The sequence below is a fragment of the Anopheles moucheti genome, chromosome 3 (genome assembly GCF_943734755.1).
Source record: "Anopheles moucheti chromosome 3, idAnoMoucSN_F20_07, whole genome shotgun sequence".
NCBI classification, from domain to species: Eukaryota; Metazoa; Arthropoda; class Insecta; order Diptera; family Culicidae; genus Anopheles; species Anopheles moucheti.
Window position 1 is genome coordinate 30425906 of NC_069141.1, and position 25985 is coordinate 30451890.

Here is a 25985-nt window from a genome sequence, read left to right on the forward strand (position 1 = left end):
AATGTTCCGTCCCGCATTGGTTGCAGGAATTACATTAATGCATTACGTCCACGAACAAACAGGAAGGTTCTGTTTAGCTCATTAACAAAGTAGCACAATCAGTGTTGATTGCTGTCGGCCAACACCGAGATTGCATCGAGTGCATCATGCAATTTGCCAACGATTTGCAGACAGCTTTGGAAAACCCTCCACCTCGCATGTTTATTTGTTTATTGTGGATGCTGATCGTGGAGGACGGTTTATTGATTTTGTTTCACACAGCTCTTGCAGCGATGCTCCGTGATCTGAGTTCATTCATACTTGCAGTTCGTTCTCTTGGGCTGTTGTTATCATGAATTAAACAAGTCCTATCCATTCTATCAATGGTCAATTTATAAATTAGACGAATAATAGGGAAAACCCTCGATTGACAGTCATTACACCGCGGAGGTATGCTGACATCATCCGCTTTCTTCTGTGTGGGAGAAAAGCACATAGGCAGACATACGGATCGAATATACATATCCTCCCGCAGCAGTTTCCATGTGCAGCTTGAAAAGCAAATATTTACTCACACGTCGTACAATTGAAGTGGTCTATTATTGCACTTGCTGCTCTTGGGAAATAGTGCACCATAAAATCGCCCACTGCCAGAAACAACATTGGCGTACATGCGGGAACCATATGTTGCGATCGTGTTTCTAATTTTCGCTCCCAACATAACACGGACACGGACTGATGCCCCAAAAGCGCGATCTTAAGGCCCCGCCTGCGAAAGGTTATCGACGCACAGCTAACCTCTCGCGCAAGACACCAGAACGCATCGCATCACAAAAAAAAGGATGAATGATGTGTCGGACCCTGGTGTGTACTGTTCCATGCCATCGTTGAAATCGTTCTGCGATGAAATCCTCCCCAAGCGTACACACACGCAAACTGAATCGACCTCGCCGGTCGGGTCTGGCGAATGTTATTCTAGGCGCGCTTATCAGCAGGACAAGGAGCGATACGATGCGATCTAGCTTAAGGCCGACCTGATTGCTGCTGGTGAAGTTAGTCGTTCCATTCGTCTGTTTGTCTGAACGTTGGAATACTTTTCGCTGACATCACAGGACGCTTCGAGCCGCTGTCGTAAATCGGTTCCATATGTCGCTTTATGTTTTCTGCGCTATGTTTTCGGTGCTGAAAAACTGATTAACACACGTAGCTGTCTAACCTTTGGCGGTGAACTTTTTGTACGCTGCTGGCGATAAGGTATATGGCGTCACCAGCGGTATTGAGTGTTGTACGTAATTAGGCCGTTAGAGTTGAGAATTGCTCGGAACGGGAAACATGGAATTCAAACTGACCAAAGCTGATGTAAGGCTGTAGCTACTTTGTGAGCGCAAGTAGTTAAACCGAGATTCCTGATATTAATATATGACAGATATGTCCCGGTGGCCTGATGGTAACGACGCCGGTCTTCACACGAACGGGACCGGACCAATCCCCTGTACCAAGCGCTGACTATCTGGCTACGTGGTAAAATAAGTCTTGTAAGCCAGAAATGTCTGGCATGACCTAGTAGGCCGTTACGCCAAGAAGATGTAGTCGATCAGATATCTAGAAATCTTTATTTATAATAGGAGATCTTCACATAACATTGACTTGCACAAAACCACCTTTGGATAAATGAGAATGTTTCATAAAGTTTAAACAACTTCAGATGATGATATTACGTCATCAATCCTGAGTAAATTAAAATTAGATGTCAAATTAGTATACCAGACATTGGAACGTATTCCAGACGACAAGATTGCCGTCGTTACCAACACGCATCTACAAACTTCAAATGAATTCGTCCAATACGTCAAGCGAATTAAGCTATCTACCAGGAACTAATTAAATGCATTAAATATTCTACTTGCTGCACAACGCATCATTCATTCTCTCCAAACGGGTACAATTATGCTGTCTATATCTCGTCTAGCATCGTCATCATAAACAGCTTATGCACCCGCAACGGCACACACAACTCGATGGATCAATTTGTGTCACCTACTCGAAACGCTCCCGAAGCGCAACAAAATTGTGCTTCACACACAGCCGCGCGGTGCGCCGATACGATACAAATCTAACCCATTACACACCCCCACGAACTCATTTGCTTACGCTAATAATGAAAACCCCTCCGACGGGCGCGGGAAGCATCTCGATGCATAAGCGTGTGCATAAAACCCCGGCCATGCGGTTGCAATTGCAACAACTGAACACGACGACGACACGACAATGAGCGAAAACAAATGCCCGAGAGCGTATCACAGCGCGGAGCCGGCACGTTTCGGCTCCATTACTGCTCCAGTTTATTTTCGAACCATGACGTTATGTTTCCTTCCGAAATGTTTTGCTCCCGTCGCGGGGTGCACTTCAAATGCTGCCGGATACATCTGCTCCAGCTCGGCTGCTGGTACCGTGGACGGCGGCGAGAGCCCTGTGTGTTGTGAGGTTGCATCTAAAGATTTGCGATGCAGCGCAGTATGCACTGGTGGCAAATATAACTGCTTCCTGTCCTGTACAGCACGGATGGTCGGTATGGTCGTTATTTTTGCGTTGTCTTCAGTTGATTGCTTGCAGCTGCAACTGCTAGCTGTTGCCGACCCAAACATTGTCGATATCATCGTGCAAAGTCACTGTGGAACTGACATTGGTGCATGTTTTCCAGCTAAATGGTTTATACAGATGTAGTACTAGCTGATCGCTTGTCCGTTGACACACACTTTAACCGTTTGTTTGCTGATAACATTCATCGATTCGTGCTGGAACCGAGACCCTCAATTTGTAGCAATATAAATACACTTGATCGCGCACAATCATAAGCGGAAGTCGGTTCTCCCTGCAGCCAGTCTTTAAATGGAACACTCCAAAAACAGTAAGGTGTCAGGTTTCTGTTCGTAAATCCATTACAGGAAACACTTCTAACAGCGCAGAGCCAATGATTTGACTGCCAGCCCTTACGGAGATGTGTTACAATAATAAGTCATTACCCTCTCCCAACAACCATCGGTAGCCATCTCGCCGGGACCGATCACAGATGATCTTATGACCTGCGAACGGAATGGATATGCGTTCGTTTGTGCCATTAATATGAAATAAATTAGATGTTAATAATCGAATGTAAACATTTCTACAGCCACGGTGCCAGCAGCAGGTCGACGACTGGCTTCCAAAAACCAGCAACAGCTCTTACAATGGACCATGTTGAACGCTGTGTCTCGTCCGTTAAAGCTGGTTCGACGCAGCTGATGGGCGTTGAAGATGTTGCTGGGGAATTTGATATGTCTGCGAGCGTGTGCGGTACTTGTATATATTTACGGATTGGTTACCGAAAAACCCCTTCAAAACTCGCCCACATTCTTGTAGAATGACGGAACAAAAGACAGAATTGAAGCAGAAGAAAAAATTATGTAGACATCAGTAGTAAAGGATCCAACGTCCTTTGAGTAATTGAGATATTGAAGTTCAATTTGTCCATTTGGCAATATGTCCACAGTGCTCCAAAGTATTCGAAGAGATAGAAGAACAAACTTACTTCTTGTAACACTTGTATACCGGTAGAAACCTGATGAGATTCGACATACTTGCCGGACCCAATGGGCGCTTAAATGATCAGCTGTATTCTGTGACAAATCGATCAAGCGCAAGGAGATACTATAACTGCCTAGTGCATCTTTCAATCTCTCCAAAGCACTTTGGGCCCTAAACGAATCTATCACAAGAAGGTGTGTCAGTGTTAAGTAACTGTGAAGCGATAGTTTGTTGAGCAATCCGTCAAAGTTCTAAACGCTTACCACTTCCATTTATCTTATCCCATCCTACACTTCGGCATCGGTGCGCGGTTAACACGATTTAATAGGTCAATAAGGCAATCAAGACGTGCTGCTCCTGTCGGCATATCGATGCATGTGAGTCTAGCTTCTAGCAGTCGCTTCTAGACACTTTAGCACATTCCCTTTGATCGTGGAGTACACTTCAAAACACGCATTCTCCAGATTGCTAAACGAAGATGCGAAGCTCGCACACGAAAACAAACACCGGAGTCGGATCGTTCCGATATGTAAAGTCACTCCACTTTTTTTCCCCACCGCTGGCAGGTCGATATTTATAGTCTCGCTGCTTTCTTGGGTGCCGGGTTCCTTACGCTCTTGTCTCGAACCTTTGCTCTATTTTTTTCCCCCGGTTTCGTCTTTGCCAGATGATTGATCAGGTTCTGTTCCAACATCCAACGATCGCTTGACGTTTGATGGATAGAAATTAGGAAAATGCAGACAGCAATGGCATTCCGGGTGATAATTCAACTATACCATCACGTTAGAAACTGCACACTGCTCTTCGGTCCGGGAACTCCCGAATGACACGCGACTTTCGGTTGAGGTTCGTCCGTGTAGTGTTCCGGAGCATACCGCGGCGTGATATTTATTGCACAATGCACACTGCCAGCTGCATTCACGTGCTCTTCGCAGACCCTATCAATGTTGACGCATTTGTTCTTAAGGGTGTGCGCGCGCGTTTACGTTTGCGAGCGGGGAAGATTTTCCGACACAGGTTTGTAGAATTCTTGTTGTGAGTAAACAGCAAAACCGCCCCAGAGGGGAAACTATCCAATCGGCACCGTAACGCACATACGAAGATGTTTGTGTTGTGCGGTGGATGTAAACAGAGCGTTTACTTGCGGCACCACCAATCTGCCATGGTGCGTTTGCAGCATGTAAAGAACTTTATGGCACAGTCCCTGGATCTCTCCAAATCTGCCACCAGTCGGCAAAAGGGTGGAATGATGCGAATCAATGAGTTGTGGCTCACGGTATCACGTGTCTCGTGCGAAAAACCGAACCAAAAAAGGGAACTGGTCCAATTTTATGCACACGCCGGGGTTGTCCATTTATGGAACCGTTGCAGTAAAACCGATCGTTCGTTGCGGTACGCCCCAATGTGGAGCATTTTGTGGTGGAAGATGGTGTTGAGACGTAAGCGTCATTTGTGGCCCAAGTTCTTATGATTTGCATATTGGACGAACACAAATTATGAGGCGTGGAAACATAGGATACAGTCACCTGTCTGATGGGGCTGTCTGTTATGTTTGTAGTATTTTGAAGAATTCTATCATCTAAATTGACATCTCCTAACAGACAAACCCTCAATGTATGGGAGTATTCCCTCCGGGGGGATATCTTGTCTATTCCTTGTCGAATAAATATCCCCTTGAGCAAACAGCTCGGTGCAAGGTAACGAAACAACCTGAATCAATCCGTCCAGTCTGTCTCCCTGAACTTCTGTAGCTCCCTCAAGCGGTAGAGAGACTCCACACCAAATCCCGAGGTGCATCCCGAGTGCGTACATTAAGGTGCAATAAAATATTTTAAATTTCCATCCCGTCCACATACGGACAGTTCAAAAATAGCATCCACAACTCCGATGCCGTGTCTGTCTCCCTTGTGTAGGCTGGACCATCCGCGCACGGCTCCAGGCGGGCGTTGTTTTTCCGTCGCGCTGTTGTGTTTCGGTCTGCACCAGTGTATCTCGAACTGCTGGCGGGAAACCCTTGTGCACTATGTGCAAGAGTTTTCAAACTCTTCTTGCATCTGGCTTGTTCCGTGCGCCGTTCCAACATGTTCCATTCATGACTCACACAGCGCAGGAAATGCAGACCCGTACGTACGAATGTACGTACACGGTTGGCACCAGACCCGGTGGATGACATCTTAAGAACATCCCCAAATCGGTTTGTTCAAGGTTTGTTTTTTTCCTTGGAATGGAAAGCAAATCGTAAATAAACACAGACATTCGACGCCATTTTGGCGGGATACTACGTCGAGATTCGTCAACAGAGATTGCACAATCAACATGCGAGAACGGTTGATTGATTTTGATGCGGGAGGTTCGTGTTTTGTCTTGCAGCCAGTGTTTAGTTTTCCAAAAGAAGATTTTGCCTGTCTGTATTATCTTGTCGTGTTGTGAGTTGGTCTGTTGTTCTGCCGTGAGTTGTGAGAAGTGTGGTGGTTGTTGTGTTGTTTCTGCACACATAAACATAACGTTTATTTCCGCACTGATTTCAGCTAAGCGTTGCAAAAACCTTAGCTCGATGTTGCCAGATGTTCCGGGATAGGCAGTTGTGAGGAAAATGCAAATTGGAGAACTCTGTAAGCTCTGTTAAAAATTACTTGGAATTCTACGTAAATGATCTTCAGAAATATGACGGATCAACGATCATTATACATATTTTAGACACAAATATCATTTAGTAAATAGTTTACAATATAATATTGTTTTATTTTTCGAAGTTCTATTTTTGGGACAAACTCCTGTAGTAATACTGTTGCAAAGTTTCGGTTTTCGTCAGTAAATCTTTAAAATTTATTACTGGTTTTTTACTCGTACTGTGCAACAGGAATAGGGCTCGATCCTCGAAATGCAACCTTTTTTATTTGCATTGATGGTGGCGCCCTCTCCCGTCATTCATTCTAAGCTGCGATCCTCTAGGTGGTTATGAAATACTTTCATAACCTTATTGCATATGTCAAAGCTTATTGCCTAAGCACTAACTGCTCAAAAATACAGGCTTGATGAAACGTTGATGAAACTCCCAAAACGTGCCACAATTCTTACTCACAATTCATCTCAAGGATCTCCAATACTCTGATTATGGATCAGACAGATGTCACAGAGTCACAATCCGTAAGTCGATCGGATCTTTTGCTAAAATCTCAATAAAGTCATTACTTGACCCAGCTTCAAGGGTCTTACCTACTGTCAACCCGTTTTTGGGCGTATGCAAAATAGAAAGTGCACCCAACGTCTCGCGTGCGTTCGAAATTCCTTCCAGCTGAGGATGGACACAAACTCTCCCCAAAGTAGGGAAGTCAACTCACGAACCTACGCGCCATCTATGAATGCATTCAACACGGGACTTCTACATCGATGCATCTTTCCACCCATCACCATGCACCTCCGTTGCTCGCTTCCAACCAGTCACTCCATCCCACAACCGCCGGGTGGAGAGTTTTGTTTATGGTAAAGGAATTTATTTTCAGACTTTTTCCTAGTTCTTTCTATTTTTACCCCCACGAAGCAAAACCCGTGTTCTAGAGTGAGCGGAGGCTTTCCCGTTTTATAATTGTTGCCTTTTCTTTTCAAATCGACCAGTTGTTGTTGGCGTGTGTAGAAATTTCCCGTGATCACTTCTAACGCCCTGTGCGGAACTCCGTGCGAGATGTTCCGATTAATCTGCCCTAGATGCAGTTCAAACGCTGATGATCTGTGAAGTTATTGTGTGAAGAGTGTGATTGTGGGTTTTATGTCCGGTACAATTAAAAGGGCGTTTATTAGAGAGCATGATTTACTTGGGTTCTTCTGCGTCATCTGCACAAATGTATCTCATTCAGTGTTCTTCCATTTCCTGCAGCCAAATTTCCATTCCATTCCATTAACAGCAGACAAAGCATGATGTGTAAATCATTTTTTTTTCTACAATCTCAGAAACTCACGCCACTCGCACACTTTTACGCTGTTTACTTTTGCCATGTCCCGGGACACGGAACGGTTGCCGGCATCTTTCGCAACAAGTTGCCACATGGGTTTCTTGTCGCTGTGCCATGCATCTGCCACTTTCTTGGAAATGTTCGCCAACCAAAAACAGCTACAGAACACACTAATTGGGGGATTCAGTTTGGAACCGTACCGTGCATCCACGGACGCGAAGACCTTGCTTCGAGTTCTAGCGTGAAATGATCGCGCTCTGGGACCTAGTTTTGCTTTCGTTCACGATCACGCACCGGTTTCGCCCTTATGATCAGCACCGCAAAAGGTCGCTCCCGTCACCGATGATGGAGTCCGAGGTTCAAGGGAGTAGCGTACGTTGCTTCTTGCCATTATGCAAGACGGCGGTATGTGCGTGTGTCGCTGAAGCGCCAACCGTCATCATTACCATCGGGACGCCTGGCAAAGTCTTGGGTGGAGCGTGCGGTTTGAAAATTGCATCCGACGCCGAATGAGTTTTGGCCCATAAATCACAACCATCAGGCACAGCGTTGACGCGCCGCTGCACTTTGTTGCATCCGCCTGAAGCCGTTGTAGCCGTTTAGCACTAGCGAAACTTTTCTGGGTCTATGTCAACTTCCTGACATCATCCAGCGGGTGGTGAGATAATTGTCCCCGTGGATGTGTTGCTCGGGTCTGCTCGGGCCGGTACGATATGGTGGATTCGGGACGGTGCACATGTTGCCGCGATATCACCGATGGTCATCACCGGTACGCCGGTGCCCGCGGGATATTTGGTTGGTGTCAATTTATAGTCATACCGGACTCCTACATGGGCCGGAGCCACTCGAACACGCTGACCTAACACAGCGCTGTTCGGGCAGGAGTTTCTTCCAGTTTGATGGTGGTGTTGGTTTTGTTCGCGTCCCCTCATATGGTGGGACACTTTATATTTGCAGAAAATCTACTCATGACTACTCGGCTCTGCCCCCCCCCCCCCCCCCCCCCCCCCCCTCGTCTGCTCGGCCCGAACTGTGCAGATGTTGTGACTGTGATTGCGTGACGGTTAAAGCTAACCTTACATTTGGTCTTGGTTCGACCGGTTAGTGCCGATTGTTGAGGCGTTGGCGTTTGGCGATTTTTCGATCACAAAATCCGATTTACGATCGTCCGGTATGCGTCGGTTGAACGACGCTGCTCCGAGTCCGCTGGGGTCAGTGGTGTGCGAGTGTTTATTTCTTTTTGGGCGTCTTCTTTCTAGTGCCTGCCTGAAAGCGAAATTCGCTGTCCACCAGCGATCATCACCATAAACGGAGATGGTGTAATAAAGAGAAATAATCTACGAACAGATGACTATCGGGACAAATTGGAAATGTGGTATGGATTACTATGAATGCTGACCGACTTTAAGTGTTACTTACATTAATTGAAGTTTAAATTAGGTGATATACAGAGGTATTTATTCTTTACTTGAATCAGTAAGCTACAAAGGCTGTTGGTTGTGAAGTATTATGTGCTAATGTTCGTCTATACATCAACATATAACTGGCGCTACCAAGCTGATCTAGGCTGGACAAAGACTTAGGCTGGACCTTGTTTAATCATAGCTCCATCAGTGGAAATTCGGAGAAGTAAAAGAATGCCCCAAACTTCCCTGTCATTTGATATCTTTCTACTGGCGATTCAAATCACCATTTTATCGTCTTTCAACTCCCTCGTAAATAAACATTGTGGAGATGAAGTCCAGCGACTTATCCACAAAAAAAAACACAGTCCCTTTCTTTTTAGCCGCAAAACATTGGCCCATTCGTATAAACATTGATCGCGTTCGGTAGCCATCAGAGCGAGAATTCGAGCAGAAAATCCACACTAGCAGACGGTGCCTCGGTCGTCAGAATTTGATCAGTGCTGCCGTTGTTGCATAAATCCCCACACATCACATCACCAACTGGTTAATGTGTGTTGCCAGGACCACCCATGAAGTGCTCGGAGGAGATCCCCAAGGGCCACGTCGGACGCTGTTCCGTTTCATTTGACGCGTGCCCTGCCGATCGTGGCGGTTCCCGTTCGGTTTCGGTAGCGCTGCGTTGGAATCCTGCTGATCTTGAGACGACGTGCCCATGATTGGTAGGGTTGCCAACTAGTGCCGCCATACATACGGCCGTCCATCCAACAGATGCAGAGCAAATGGAACAGACCCTTTAAACTCTCTTTCGCGGGTTCCCTTTCTTTGGCCGCACATTCGGTAAAAGCGTTTGCGCATATGTTGTAGCCTTAGCAATGGCGGAATGTAGGTATTTCGCGAAGAATGTTGATGCAATCTACAGATGACACCATCAGCGGATGTGTGCGGCGCGTAGCTAGTCAATCATTCGCACGATGACATAATTACTAGATGAGATCAGCCCTAGAGCCATCAGCGCACGGAAAAAAAGGGAAAGAAAGCACTAAAACGGGGCCATTTTGGGTACGGCGACAAGCGGACTAGCCGGTTGATTCAGTTGACAACTAGGTTGATGGAGAACGGGGACATATGTACGTACGTTTAATTGTTTAATTTGCGCGTGTAATTGCGCCCGGTGTACATCAAAGTGTGTTGCATTGTTTGTAGGAATGAAGAGAAATCTGCCCATCGGTCTTGTGCATCATCATTGTGCCGACAGCTTTAGCACGGATATTTGGTGGCATACGAATTGGAGGAATATATTAGAATATCTTAACTTAATTCGTCGCATTTCCTGGTGGACGTCATTCGAAATGCGTCCTAACTGTGCCAAACATTCTTTAAATGTATATCCTTATCTTTCAATTCCTGCAATGAACATTGCTGTAGTATATTATATGCATTAGAAGTAGACATTATGCAATTTACTGAACAACCTGATCTACTCCAAATACGCAAATCGTATCAAGGAGACGTGATTGAATCTCACCTAAATATCCTATTGGGTCTAAACCTTCTAAAGGTTGGGTCTAAAGATAAACCCTCATTTGAGAGCTATCGGACGTCAACTTCGAAACAATCCTAAACGTCCCTGTAGTCTTAATCACTTAGTATACTACTAGTATACATTCAATAACTCAAACGAAAGGTACCTCCAATAAGCTCTTCTTAATGATGCCCGCCTCTGGTTCTGGTCTGTTAATATCAATGATCCATGAAGTCACTTCGCTTCACTGGAACAGCTCAAAAACCTCAATTTCCCCCATTGCACCGACACCAATGTGTATGGCACTTTGGGTCGGTGCTGATTTATTGCATGTCCATAAATTATACGCTACCGCTACCGAAGTGCCTGGTTTCAATCTGCCCATCAAGACAGCGACTGGTTTACCAGATCCCAATTCTTCACCGAACAGAAGATCAGATTGTAAACGATCAAGCCGGCAAGATGGTTTGCTGAGGCAGAGCAGAGCGAGATCAGGCGGTAATAAAAACATCCCACAACCGCCATATTAGGGACGTCAATTTGCAAATCAATTTGCTCGCAGGATCGTGATCGTGTGTTGTGTGTGTATCAACTTGATAGAGTTGGGTTCATATTTTCGGTGCCCAAAGTCTGTTATTTAATTATGCGATTTCTGGCACTGCTTCGCGTGGAGTACAACTCTTCAGCTAATAGCCGATGTATGATAGCCTATTTACACGAGTCCGGAAAGCGTTTGCACACGTGTCTTAAGCTTCCTCCCAGCGTGTACTAAATGTGGATAACCTTCAACTCTACCCAATGCTCCGCATATCCTGTCGACTAGAAATAAGTCCCACCCACGGATTTTTTTGTGGCCATCACTGGGGCATAGGATTTGTTATCAAAAGTGTTACACATTCCAACCCCGAAAAGCCACCACTAAAACAGTCTCTAAGCCTACTGCGTGATAACGTCATGTTAATACACAGCCCTGATCGTATAAACCATGTGCTCGCCGTTCACGTTTGATTTTATTATTTTTTTCAGAGCGGAAGTCTTGTTGGTTTTGTTGAGCCCCCATTGTGGGGGGTGGGTGGTTGGTCAGTGAGATCTTTCCGTTTTCCTTATGCCTTGTTGTTTTGCGCAATGCGCCAGGAAGTGGTGATACGCATTTCTCTCATTGGGGACTTCCAGCTGGCAACAATCGGGAACAGTGAGTGTTTCCCCATGAAGTGTTCGCTCTGTGGCTTGTGATAAGTGTAAAATGTTGCAAAAAAAGGGAACACAATTGTATGTACCACACCCCATCGAGTCACGTAAGCGTGGACTCCTCCTACGCCACTGACATATGCTAGAAGAAACGGTCAGCAACAGTGACGGGAAGAAAGCGGTACAATGACCACTAGCCAAAAAAGAAAAGTAAAATAAATAAAGACTTTATTTTAACTCACCACCGAGATGGTGGCGATCTAATATCGTCTGCATATCGTCATCGCGGTTAGTGACGAGTTGTAATAGCTTCCCCTCCCACCATCGAGTCCCCACAACGGACGGTATGGGTGGATTAGATGCCAAAAAACAAGCACCCCAACCAGCAACAACCGAATCCATTCATAAGTGTGTGGTGTGGCGTGGGGTTTAGTTAATGAGGAGAGTTTCATTCATCTGTTGCTGGTCGCAAAAATCATGGGAAATGGGTAACCAGCTTATCTGAGTGTTGTTGGGATTGCAAGCACAGAATAATTATCACATCTTGCGAACGGATGTGTCTGGAGTAATGTTAGTAAAAGCGTGTATTTTTTATTTTATTCTTCCCCACTTTGCTTCGCAACATTCCATGCTTCACATGTTGACTGATATTTCATGAAGGATGCGATGATCTTCTTCTTATTTCCTTTTTTTTGCACCGCCATCTCTTTTGAAGTGAAGCGTTTGGTGCTTCTTGTGTTTATCTTTTAATCGGCGGTCGAAGCTAACGGGTTCTTTTTTAGCTGGAGTAATTATTTATGTAAGACATTCCAGCGCAAATTTGATTGATCGGTAAGATGCAATGCTGATCCCAGCCTGAGCATGTAAGAAGGTTAATTATTTTAGCAGACAGTACTACTACTGCGGCTGGCTAAATGCAGTTTTTTCCTCTGAGCTCAACCAATAAATAATATGAATTTGTGTCAGATTGGATGCTTGTGTCACTGATAGAGTGAAAGTTCACATCAGCATCGCAAAGTATTAGCTCTGCTACTACTTGCGTGAAAAGCGTTTATGGAAGTATAGGCAGTCCTCGAGATACGCTATTATAGCGGGCTGCTATAACCCGGGAAAAACCCACATAAGTCGAATCCTGGTGAAATTTCGTTTATACTTCAACAAAGGCACAGAATCGACTTGAAAATAATAATTTTGAGATTCGCGTATCTCGAATTCGCGCAACTCGAGTGTCGCGTAACTCGGGAAATGACTGTATATCCCTGTTCACTCCTGGTGAAATCTAATTACGAAATTTCCTGTATTTGTGATTGCAAATAATTTCAAAAATTTAATTATCGTTAAATTGTTTATTGCAAATTAAAAGACTTGAACAGTTGTGGCATTATGAGTGTTATTAAAATTGTTAAAAATGTTTAAAAACGCCATCCACCCATTTTGTATTATTATTATACAATGCTGATCTTCTCACCCATGTCATAGTTTACAATGCAGACATTCAGGAGTTTGTTCCTGATATAATGGCATAAAGATATTTCGTGTAGTCTTCTATGTTATTACTTTCAGAGTGTGGATTGAGTTCCTCGTATATCCCAATAATGGAGTTATGCGTTCTAGACATGATTCGAACCTATACCGAATGGGTTCTCATGCGCTCTACCTTACACTACCATGTCACTTTTTGTCACAGCGTATTAAATATGATACATTAATATTATATTCCACTCATGCTGTAATTTTCACTTCAATTAATTAAATTGTTAATCGCGACTCAACAATTGTGGTTCATCATTCGAAAATAAACGACGTACACTCTACCGGCAATTTCATTTTCTCACTGACTAACGAATTAGCAAGAAAACATCCATCGAGACCTGGGAAATGTCCAGCCGCAACGCACTGTCGAAGACCCTGTTTCGCGCTAGGGACCGATTCTATCAGCAAAAAAAAAACAAAGTTAATGAACCTGCAGCGATGCAACAGGAAACCTGCAAACGTGTGACATTCTTCGGCGTGTTTTACTTGCGCGGTTGTACGTTTACGAATGTTCACACACTCTGCTCCCCGGTCAAAGTCGCTCCGGGAGTCATTGTTATTTAATACGGCCACGGAACCTGTTGGTGTAAGTGAGTTTGCTACCGATGGCTGTTCCTGGATCGTAAAATGATGAAATACAGTACAGGACCGGAAAGCAAGATAATTAAATGATCAGCTCTAGAAGGTGGATAATCCATCAAACTATATCACACGGATGGGGTCTGTCGGGTTGACAGCGCAAAGCAAACGTGATCTTCCTTTTGGGTTTTGCTGTCAGCACATTAGCCACGGGGTCGGACATGTGTTTTTCCTATCTAGCAGTCCTACCATGTGCGATAGACGATCGACGATCCTCATCCTCGATTCCCAGATCCCGTGTTGGTGAGATGCAAAGCAAAAACACAAACAACCAACAACCAGCCGGCCAAATCGAAGAATAACAGTACGGTGCACGACAGGGAGAAGCTGTACAAAAAAAGTAAACCTCCAACCCATTTTTCGTCCCGATTCGCTGCCGGGAGGATGAAAAATGCCGATGATGCAAGATTTGCGTGATGATCCGTGGCGATGGTCGCCGTACTGTTCCGCGATCCGCGATATACACTCGGGTGTTTTGTGTGTATTAATAAATGCATACGATCCGATACTTGCTCCGTACATCTCACCGCGGTGCTGAAGGCGTGTAAAACACATAATGCCGGGCGATCTGGACAGGAGAGTTGCCCATCTTCATTACAATGTGCATACCAAGTGTATCTTCCCGGTTTTGTCGGTCCAGCAGCTGTGGCCACGCAGTGTAGTAGAGGCCATTCCCTGCACTAATTATCAATTTAGCGAATATTTGTTTTTATTGCCCTGTGTTTTGCGTTTTTCACACTCACACACACCCGATCGTCATGATGGACGATTTATGTGCCCTTCAGTTCGTTTATACAATAACTTTAATGTGTCCGAGTACACGGTGCAGTCCGAAGACGGTACTTTGCGTTGGTAAGAATGGAGATCAGTGCCTCATCGGGGCAGAGACGGAAGTGAATTGAAGCTATTTAAAAAACAGGCCTCTTCGCATGAAGCCTAAAGTAGTCCAAACTGTTGGAACTGGAGGGAATTTCAAAGGCCGCAAAGATGATAAATCGCACTACCTATGATGCACAATGATCGTCACAGCAGGAACGCATAATCAGATCACAGTCTTGTTTATTCTACCCGCACTGTTGGCCACCCTTTGTTTACACACTGACCAAACACCGCCAACGTCTTCAAAGACCTTCAAAGATCTTCCAATCGGAAGCGAACGACATCCGCGCGCGGAGCGGATAAATATCTACATAGAATCGATCGGTTCTTCTGAATGTATTTCTCGTCTTTGGTTGGATAAACAGTGTGCCTATTCAGATTACACCCAGTCCAAACGCTAGCGGTCCGCATCCGAGTCTCTCATCTTCCAGCACGGAGTCCCCGGGCGGAAGTGTGACTTTGAGATATTGGACTGCCACATCCATCACGCATGTTTCAAATCGGTAGCGAATTTTTGGCTTCAAATGGTTGTACGAAAACAAACTCAAAGTTATCCAAACTGAACGCGCTACCGATGCCGCACAACCGAAAGCGTTCCGTTCCTAAGCCAAAATGTAATATGACCGCGGCGTAAACGGCTTTACGTACGATCCGGGTAAAACGATACGCGCTAAAGATCCCGAATCCATGCATGTGTTTCCGAACCCATCAGCACAACTGTCACAGTGGCGGAACGAAACACATGTTTCATCGCTGTGTCGGATGTGTCATAGGCCGGCGGCTGTGCGTTAATAGATGGCTTTCTAATAGCCGGCTACCGGTGAAGTGTTGAACACCGGAATCGATGGCAAATAGGTTGAACGCGAATAGCTTTGCAGATGATTTAGTGCGTGCGGTTAATGGAAGGTTAGCCGGCGGTGAGTTCACCCCCGATTTTGGATGGCTTACACGTGGCGATTTGTTTGAATGTATCTCAACAGTTACACCGAACACCAGTGTCGGTTGTTTCCCTGTCATTGAGCATTATTAGATGGCCAATTAATTTTTCCAAACTTGAGATGACAGATTGAGAATTATGTTCTTCAATTGGAGCTGCAAGTAATTGTTCTGGAGCATTGATTAGCTCATTAGACAATGATGGGCATTATGTAGTTTAAATATTGGGGATCTCTTCTTCCAGAACTTCAAAAATGCCTGTTAGATTTTGTACTAAAAATAAAGTAAACCAATGAGATTTATGGGACTATTGGCCTCATGTTTTTTGCTCTTTACTGAATGACTAAATCTGTGAGTTCAATAATGACAACACAGTAGACACAGGGTCAGTGTCCATTGGATCAATGGAAACTTTATGACACAATTCTATTTGTTGATGAGCAAAATTCCTCGGCTTTGTTGACTAACATAATGGCGTTCCTTTTCCTGCTTCTGATGATCAGTAGCTTAATTTTGTGATACTTTCCAAGATATTTAACAACGTTGTGGCCATTTGTCGTAAGGCCCAGAAAATCATCATCATATTAACAGCAATGCACCGTGCATAAGCTGAATTTAAGTGCATTTTGATAAAGTTTTTCAATCTCTCCTGATTATTGTAATTTTTAAATGCACAATAATGTTTTGATGAACACTCGGTGGCAACAGCAGACACCTCTGGTAAGCTCTGGACACTCTGCTAAAAATTAAGAAATAAAAAACCCTCGAAACACATCAGCAAAAGTGAAAGGAAATGTATCGCAATTGATAGCCACGCCAACCATTAAAGCCAGCCATCCTGTCGAACAAATTTCCAAAAGAACGATCGTGTGTGTTGCAAGGGGTTGCAAGGATAAAACTATATTACTACCAGAAGGAACAGCATGAAGGCGACCCGAATTGGCAATCGTTTAATATACATTCAGAAGATGTTTCGCATCTTGTAGTCATTTAAATTATGACACCACTTGCCTTGCGCACAGTGGAGGGTACATTCGCGAACGAAATGAAACATTTGAAATGTAAAACAAATATGTAAACACACCACCATGTCGACCGGATCGATAAAAGCTAAAATATAACAATTTTTATTTCTGCACTGCATGTTGCGAGAAAAAAAAACGCAAAGTGTGCTACGCCCTCCCTCGGTTAGGTGCTTTTTATCCATTAGGGGAAGTTAATGATCATCATTCCATGCCGCCTTCCATCGGTCATTAAGCGGCGATCGTGCAAGGATCGAGAAGCGCCGCCGGGTCCGTAATCTGTTTCTGAAGGACTGCATCCGTTCGACCATGCAGGGAAGATCGCTAAAGAAACACTTAAAAACTTCTCTACCCTTAAATTGATTAATTTTTACTGGCCTCCCCACTCCCACCCCCAGCGTGGCGCATACACTCCTCTTCCCGTTCCGCAACCAAAAAAAGGTGGGATACAAAAGCATTTCGCCAAACTTTTCCACCAGTCTGGGCAGTAATGGTTTTCGAAAATGCATAAAACGGGATGGGAGAGAAATTTCGCCCAATGCATTTTACGCGCTAACTGGTTTTGTGTTAAAGGTCCTCCGAAAAAAAGCACACACACACACACCATCATTCCGGTAGGTTCCGTAAATTCTTGACTGACTGCTGCTCACCGACGATCCCAGAACTGGTTTTGGAGTGGTGGCCGATTTGTTTTGATTTTTTTTGTTTGAACAGCCCTTTTTAACAACCCGAAGAATCGGATGGACGAATTGCTTCTTGCTGCACGTGGTGTGTTGGCCACATATTGCGCGAATACCTGGAAGAATCAGCACCAAAAGGAACACCGAGATGTTACGATCGGTGATCCGGGGTGGGGGCGAGTTGTTGGTTGGCAGTTCCTTCGCCGTGACTGGATGCTCTCGTTCCGGAAGGAAAGGCATTTCAACCACACCGTGCGGAACATTCAACGCTTTGGAGCGTTCCTTGAGGTCTTTTCACGCCACCGTAGACAAATTTTGCATCACGAAGACACGCTGGCACAAGTTCTTTGGACGCGGGGTTTGGCGTTGATCGCTTGGATCGCTAGATTATACCGCGAAGCAATGTATGGCAGGTTGTTATTATGCAAATTTTGATAGTCGTCTATGTTGGGTTGAAGAAGCCGACATGAAAAGAAAATGCCTATGATATGCACCTTCAGGACATGATCGCATTCCGCAAGGGATCAGTTGTAAGCGGTGAAATGGCATTCCCCACCATTGTTACCCGGGGGGTGTTACGTTAAATACTAGTCTTAATCCGTACGATTTGTATTGCTCGGTAGGTTTATCGTAAAATGTCCATAAAATGCGTTACACCGTGAATGACACGGAACGCATCGGCGGGAACGGAACCCCTACCGCCATCATCATGATCTACTAATCCTTGAACAAATAGAACACAGATGATCGAATAGCGAACAGTCTCGGGATGCCACTGGATGTTAGAAATTAAATACAATGTTGGGCAATAAACTACTTGGGCCCTGGGATGTGTGTAATACCTTCCCGCACTGGCATATTTACTTACTTACCCCGCCACGCTAGTACTCTGCTGCCCGCCCGACCAACACATGTACATGAATTGCAGATGCTGCAAGAATTCCAACGCCCCACACGTACCGTACCGTGTTTTGGTTGTTTGGGCGCTTCTCGTATGCCCTTCCGGCCGTTTCACTCGGAGAAAACACATTTTATCACCCGACACGCACGCATGTCCGCCCGCTTGCACAACCCGGAGACCATTTGAGGCGTGGAATCCCGTTCGTAAAACAACGTTTTTCTTCAACCGCTGGCCCAAAGTGCGAGTGCAACACCGGGAGGCTGGCCGCGATTCGCCCGGGGACTGGAACGGAATAGTTTGTTTTTTCTATTTTTACGACTCTCCTGTCGATTGCTTCACGGCGCAAGAACTACAACTGTACCGCACTGCCCACAGGTTCCGGGACAGTACTGCCTGCTTCGAAATTGGGGTCAACCGAAACACGATGGCCATGTTGGTGGTGTGGTGTGGTTATGATACGCCAAGTCGCGATCGAAATGTTGCACATGCTAATGGTAATGATGCGCGTTTTTTTTTTTTGTTTTGGGTATCTGTTGACAGGTCTGCAACCAGACAGTGTGTGACTGCAAGGGGCTGCAGGGTGCTCCGGGACAGATTGGACCACACGGTGTAACCGGGCAGAGCGGTGATCCAGGAGATATCGGATTCGACGGTCCACCCGGACTGCGCGGTGATAGAGGAAATCGCGGCGAAGTTGGCACGAGCGGTCCGAAAGGTTACCGAGTAAGTACGAACCCCTGGGGACAAGGGACCGAACTAACGTCACCGTACTCTGTTATTAATGTGTGTTCTTTTCCCACAGGGTGATACGGGAGAACGAGGACCACTGGGCGTTCCTGGATATGCAGGACTTCCCGGTGAGCCCGGTTTCCGGGGCCCATACGGTATCGATGGTTGCAACGGAACAGACGGTGCAATGGGACCTCCCGGCTTCCCAGGAATTCCAGGCGAACGCGGTCCGCAGGGTCCGCCCGGTATGATCGGTTACCGGGGTGACTCTGGTGAAGGTGGCATAAACTCCAAGGGTACCAAGGGTGACATAGGTGTGGCCGGTTTTCGCGGCGTCGAAGGACAGCAGGGTTACCCGGGTAATCGAGGTTCGGATGGAGTGGATGGCAAGACCGGTGCACCGGGTGACGATGGATTGCCGGGGCAGACAGGTGAACGGGGTGAGCAGAGCGAAGATTTCTGCCCCGGAGAACCGGGCGAACCGGGAGAGCCATACTATTACTGGGGCGGCAAAAATGAAACGGTCAGCATCGGCATGAAGGGTCCGAAGGGTGATCGTGGATACGACGGAATGCCGGGCTTGCACGGGATGAAGGGTGACTCCGGCATGCAGGGCGAACGAGGACAGAAAGGTTTCAAGGGCGAGGAAGGTAAATTCGGTGACCGCGGCAAGCAGGGTAAGGAGGGCCCACCGGGTGCCTCGGGCGAGAAGGGAGAGAAAGGTGCACCTGGATATGCCGGGCTGGACGGAAGCGCGGGCGATAAGGGACCGCCTGGAGACGACGGACGACCGGGACTGCCGGGAGTGCAGGGTCCGCCAGGACCGAAGGGTGAATACCGACCCGAGCTGGCTCCAATCGTAATAGGACCGCAAGGACCACAGGGTGACATAGGACCGCCCGGACGACCGGGCAACGTCGGTATTCCCGGCAACAAGGGTCTTCGTGGACCGATGGGTCCACCTGGTCTACCCGGCGATTCTGGTCTGAATGGACGAGCCGGTCCGAAGGGCATCTCACCTCCCGGCCAGCGCGGTGACGATGGTGAAGGAGGACCACCGGGACCGATAGGTAGCCGTGGTACTCCGGGACAGGCGGGACCGAAGGGTCAGCTCGGTTTCCCCGGCCGAAGTCTGCTCGGGCCCAAAGGTGAACCGGGCACGAACGGATTGAACGGAGACTTTGGCGAGAAGGGTGATCAGGGCGATGATGGCGAATCCGGCGACAAGGGTTTGCCTGGCATTGGAGTGAACATCACCGGACCACCGGGACCAGCCGGTTTACCTGGACGGGATGGACCGCCAGGTGATTTGGGCTTTAATGGCTATACTGGCCAGAAAGGTGACAAAGGATTCCGCGGAGAAGACTGTGGCACTTGTCCTCCTGGTCCGAAGGGTGTTAAGGGCGAAGACGGTGACATTGGACGCTCCGGACTTGACGGATACGATGGTAATCGTGGTCTGACCGGACCGCGCGGCTACCAGGGCACAGCAGGAAAGCAAGGGCTGAAGGGTTTGATGGGTCGTAAAGGTGAGTCAATCAACCCCGTTCGAAACGTTCCATTCCCTTTTCGTCTGAACGAACACTCTGGCGTCGGTTTATTCCGCAGGCGAACGGGGTGACTTTGGAGAGCGTGGTGTACCGGGTGAACCGGGACGACCTGGTGTACTTCGGCGTGCGAAAGACTTTATCGACCTGACGCCAGAATTGGGAGAACGAGGCGATAGAGGACAACGTGGCGATCAGGGTATGCCAGGAGATTTGGGTGCCTTTGGCGCTATTGGATACCCGGGACGACCTGGCGAACCGGGCGAATACGGTGACGACGGTGAATCTGGACGACCAGGAAACGATGGGCTGCCGGGTATTGATGGTCGAAACGGGGCTCCGGGTCGGGATGCTATTGTCAACGAGTACAACATCTGGCCCATTCGTGGAACGCCCGGCGTGCCGGGTGACAAGTAAGTGCTAGAGGTTTGCTGCTGGAGGTCAATTGAAAACTAACTCTATTGTGTTTTATTTTCCGCAGAGGTGTCAAGGGGGAGCTTGGTGATCAGGGTGATCGTGGTGAGCCGGGCGCAATGTCGGAGATGATCTACGACATCGAAGGTCCCAAGGGCGTGAAGGGAGAAATGGGAGATTACGGACCTACGGGTGAAAAGGGTTACAAAGGCGAGATGGGTCTGCATGGACTGCGTGGATTAGATGGACCCCCTGGTTTGCCTGGTCTCAGCATTCAGGGACCGGAAGGGTACAAGGGCTACTACGGCGTGATTGGTGACCATGGACCGGTCGGTACACCCGGTGAGGATGGACGCCCCGGACCGGATGGCATTCCCGGATTGCAAGGACTGCGCGGTCAGCGCGGTGACCCCGGACGGCCGATACTGATGGGGGAGAAGGGCGTGGAGGGCGAGGGCGGCTTCTACGGTGAGATTGGAGACAAGGGATTCAAGGGACCGGAAGGTGTGCGCGGAACGATGGGTGAATCGGGCACGAAGGGCGAACGAGGCGAACCGGGACCACTGGGCAAGCCTGGTCTGCGCGGAAACAAGGGCCAGATGGGAGACATCATCTACGGTGAGCGTGGAATGCCGGGATTGCCAGGACGCAACGGACTGCAGGCACCGTTCGGCGACAAAGGCGAACGTGGAGAATCCGGCATGGAAGGGTTCCCCGGACCGAAGGGAGAGAGAGGCGAAATCGGACGTGACGGATTGCCCGGACTGCCCGGAGATGATGGACTGCCGGGCGAACGAGGTCTGCAGGGACGCATGGGCGATATGGGGGAAGAAGGTTACCAAGGGGAACGTGGCTTTACTGGCGACCTAGGTCACCCCGGCTTGACCGGAGCCCGTGGATTGGCGGGCATGCGGGGACCCAAAGGCCTTTCGGGCGATCCCGGAGATATGGGATTCCCCGGACGGAATGGAGCGCCTGGACGGAAAGGAGAACTTGGCGATTTCGGTGACATGGGACCACGCGGTAGGAAAGGCGGCGCGTCGTTCAGCGGCATGAAGGGGGAGATGGGAGAGCCAGGTATGATGGGACCGCCCGGATACAACGCGCGACCCGGAATGATGGGACAAAAGGGTGAGGAAGGAGACGCCGGCCAGGTCATCGATGGATATCAGGGAGTGAAGGGCCAGAAGGGTGCCCCAGGTTTCCCGGGCATTCCTGGCCGTCCTGGAGCGAAGGGTGAGCGGGGCGACGTTGGAGTGTTTGGACCGAAGGGAATCTTCGGCGATAAGGGACGCGATGGATATCCTGGAATTGCCGGTCGTCCCGGACGTCCGGGTCCTCGTGGACAGGGTGGTCCGCGAGGTGAGCAAGGCACTCGCGGAGAAGCTGGAGAATCGGGTGAAGATGGCCTACCTGGGTTCGTTGGTATTAAGGGTATGCGTGGTGATGTGGGCATGGTTGGACTTGCTGGACAGCCTGGAGTAGTTGGCGATCCTGGTTTACCCGGCATTCCTGGCAATGTTATGATGCGATCGGCGCAACAAGGCGACCAAGGTGACACGGCCCCGGAGGGCCTGGAAGGTGATCAAGGACCGCCCGGACTGAAGGGACAACGAGGCTATCCTGGCCGGAAAGGTGAACAGGGATTGCCTGGATTCGTCGGTATGCGCGGCATCGAAGGTTACGACGGGCCCAAAGGACAGCGTGGAGATCCTGGTATGAAGGGACTCCCCGGCGACATACAGACCCGAACCGAGCGCGGCGATCAAGGGGAGGCTGGATACGACGGACTCACCGGACGACCGGGCATTACCGGCAACAAAGGAGCACCAGGCGACTATGGTGACAATGGACTGATGGGTCTGCAGGGTCTCCCAGGCTTTGTACACGGCGCGCTGAAGGGCATGAAGGGTGAGATTGGTTTCGAAGGTGCCCCGGGACAGGCTGGACTGCCTGGACTGTCTGGTTTGGAAGGTGTGATGGGTTCTCCCGGACCACGAGGATTGGCTGGAAGCATCGGTCCAATAATGCCCGGCTTCCGGGGTGACATGGGAGATGATGGACTGCCGGGCTTAGAAGGCATGTCCGGTCCACCGGGTTTCCCGGGCGACCGAGGATTGCAGGGATTGCCCGGTTTGAGTGGACTCCCCGGACCCAAGGGTCAGCAGGGAGAGGAAGGCCCCGAAGGCTATCACGGTATGGTTGGACTGACTGGCATGAAGGGAGAGGTAGGTGATCTACCGCCACTCTCGAACTGGCGGCCAACGCAACCTGGCGATCGAGGAACTCCCGGTTTGCGTGGTGAACCCGGCGACGAGGGAGACAATGGACCACCGGGCTATCCGGGCATGCGGGGTCCGAAGGGTTTGCAAGGCTTGCAAGGCGAACAGGGCGCAACGGGTGAGGTCGGTATCAAGGGCCAGCAAGGTATTCCCGGTCCGCCGGGACGCAGCGGTATCGAAGGACTTCCAGGCCTGCCAGGAATGCCGGGTGACTCGGCCGGGCCTCCTCCACCGCCAAAGAACTTGGGTTTCATTTTCGCACGCCACTCGCAGAAGGTGGCCATCCCCGAGTGTCCCATCAACACGTACAAACTGTGGGATGGCTACTCGCTAGTGAATGTCATCGCTAGCAGCCGCTCCACCGGACAGGATCTTGGCACAGCCGGTTCGTGTCTGCGACGATTCAGCACCATGCCGTTCATGTTCTGTGATATCAACAACGTGTGTAACTACGCCTCGAACAATGACGACACGATATGGTTGGCCACCCCCGAGCCGATGCCAATGTCGATGGCACCGATACCGGCGGATCAGGTCGAGCGCTACATTTCCCGTTGCAGCGTGTGTGAGTCCAATACGCGAGTGATGGCCCTGCACAGTCAATCGTTGAGCATTCCGGACTGTCCCGAAGGTTGGGAAGAGTTGTGGCTTGGTTACAGTTATGCGATGGTAAGCATGTGGCAAGATTTGTAATATTTGCGGTATTTCATGTTCCTTCTCCTAATGCAGCACACATCGGATAACTCTGGAGGATTCGGGCAGGACTTTGTGTCGCCCGGATCGTGCATGGAAGAGTTCCGACCACAACCCGTCATCGAATGCCATGGACATGGTACGTGCAATTTCTACGACGGTATTTCCTCCTTCTGGTTGACGATCATCGACGACTCCATGCAGTTCAACACGCCCCAGCAGTTGACCCTAAAGGCACATCAAACCAGCAAAGTCAGTCGGTAAGTACAGCGTCTTAAGTGTGGGGCTTGTCTCAGATCCAACTCACCAACTCCCTTTATCGTCCACTCCAGATGCATCGTTTGCCGTCGAAAGGCCGGCATCATGCGCGCGCTGCATGGAGGCAGTTCGATAACTGCATCGGCCCTTCGCAGACCGCAAACGGCCACAGTGTCACGTCCTCAATATCCGCTGCCTCCAGCTCAATCAACCGGCTCGAGGAGACGAGTGTCACCGGGACGACAGCGTAACCGCAACCGCAGCCAGGGCTAGTGAGTGAAACTAGCGAGCAGATGGGAAACGTTTGATCGCTTTACGGATGTGCAAGCGAGTGTATGTGCCATTACCGTTCGCTGAAATTTGCAACAGGGATAGACTTTCACTAATAATTTTCCTTCATTTTTGGTTACACCCGACAGCGGTCCGGGTGTAGTAGTAACTGTTGTGTTCTAACCAAACAAAACTGCCAAGTAATATCTTATCAAACCGTCAGCAAACGCAAAAATCAGAGAACGTTACCAACAGATGCGAATGTGTGTCCCTCTATTGTTCCCACTTGTGTTCCTGAGCGGAACTGAGTTCCCTCCGCTATTCTTTGTTTTCTGTTCCGCTAACGTCGTTTTTCGTTTCGCGTACCATTCTCGTAAGTGCCTGTGAGATGATACTGGCGTACCAGTGGTCACGTTTAGGCACAATTAATCGTCAGCAGCATCAGCTTTAGTAAGTTAGAAAACAACAAACCATTGAAACGATTATGTAAACGAATTATTCGATTAATAAAACTACGAAAACTGACCGGCGTTCAAGGTTATTTGACATTATTATCGGGATTGGGAACGTTCCAAAGAGTAGATCAAAGTTATGGTGATGATAATTAGCTGATACGATGCATGAAAACGGAAAAGAAATACGGTAGAGAAGTAAAAATCTAACGGATTTGTTAGATTCAAATTCAAAATCCATCGCACCGTGTATACGCTGCTTAATTTAGCGCCCCAACTAACCTGACGTCTTTCGCCGTCAAAATTACCCAACTAACACGCCGTTCATGGCCGTCTATAGGTGCAGGGCCACGAGAGTTGACAAAATGCTGACAAATTTGTCAAGTGACAAAATCAGCTGGTCAACTGCAAAAAAAGCATGTTTTTCAAGAAGTGACACCTGCAGCGTGGAATAAATTTGCCCATCAATATTGCATTGCATACTATCAAACCCGTGAGAGCTATCGCTAGTGTAAAGAAGATCAATAAAACGGAAAGCATCCTTCATTTCGCTCAAACTTTCCGTCGACGGGTACGATATTCCATACAAACCAGCTTTTTGAAATTTCCGATACCAGGAGAGCATCCAAGGAAGAGGTAGCACCTGGTACAGCAATTTTGCTCGAAAACCCCCGAAAAACTGCTTCAAAAATTACCAGTTTCCGAATGTATAGTACCAGGAGAGCATCCACGGAAGAGGTAACTCCTGGTACTAGCGCCGTAAGGTATGCAATGTTTGTACACTAACTTTGCAACCAACTTGCAATGCAATGCGCCGTAAGGTATGCAATGTTTATACACTAACTTTGCAACCAACTTGCAGATGGCAACCAATTTGCAGCCGAGCAAGATGGCGCCCAACTTCGTACTTGCATGCAACAAACTTGCATGCAAACTTGCATACAAACTTGCATACAATCTTGCATGCAAGTTTGCATGCAACAAACTTGCATGCAAACTTGCATGCAAACTTGCATACAAACTTGCATGCAAGTTTGCATACAAGAAATTGCATGCAAAAAATTGCATGCAAGTTTGTATGCAAGTTTGCATGCAAGTTTGTTGCATGCAAGTACGAAGTTGGGCGCCATCTTGCTCGGCT

At 48.0% G+C, this 25985-nt stretch overlaps 1 protein-coding gene across 1 annotated transcript in view; it reads left to right on the plus strand.

Moving 5' to 3' along the window:
• The window catches only part of LOC128301085 (collagen alpha-1(III) chain), a 28616-nt gene extending 3708 nt beyond the window's left edge, over positions 1-24908 (plus strand). The window contains exons 2-7 of the mRNA XM_053037403.1: positions 18740-18922; positions 19002-20457; positions 20537-20888; positions 20957-23840; positions 23901-24124; positions 24197-24908. Of these exons, the coding sequence (XP_052893363.1) occupies positions 18740-18922; positions 19002-20457; positions 20537-20888; positions 20957-23840; positions 23901-24124; positions 24197-24395 (5298 nt within the window). The 3' untranslated portion in view covers positions 24396-24908. The remainder of the gene's footprint in view (positions 1-18739; positions 18923-19001; positions 20458-20536; positions 20889-20956; positions 23841-23900; positions 24125-24196) is intronic.
• The last annotated feature ends 1077 nt before the right edge of the window (positions 24909-25985 follow it).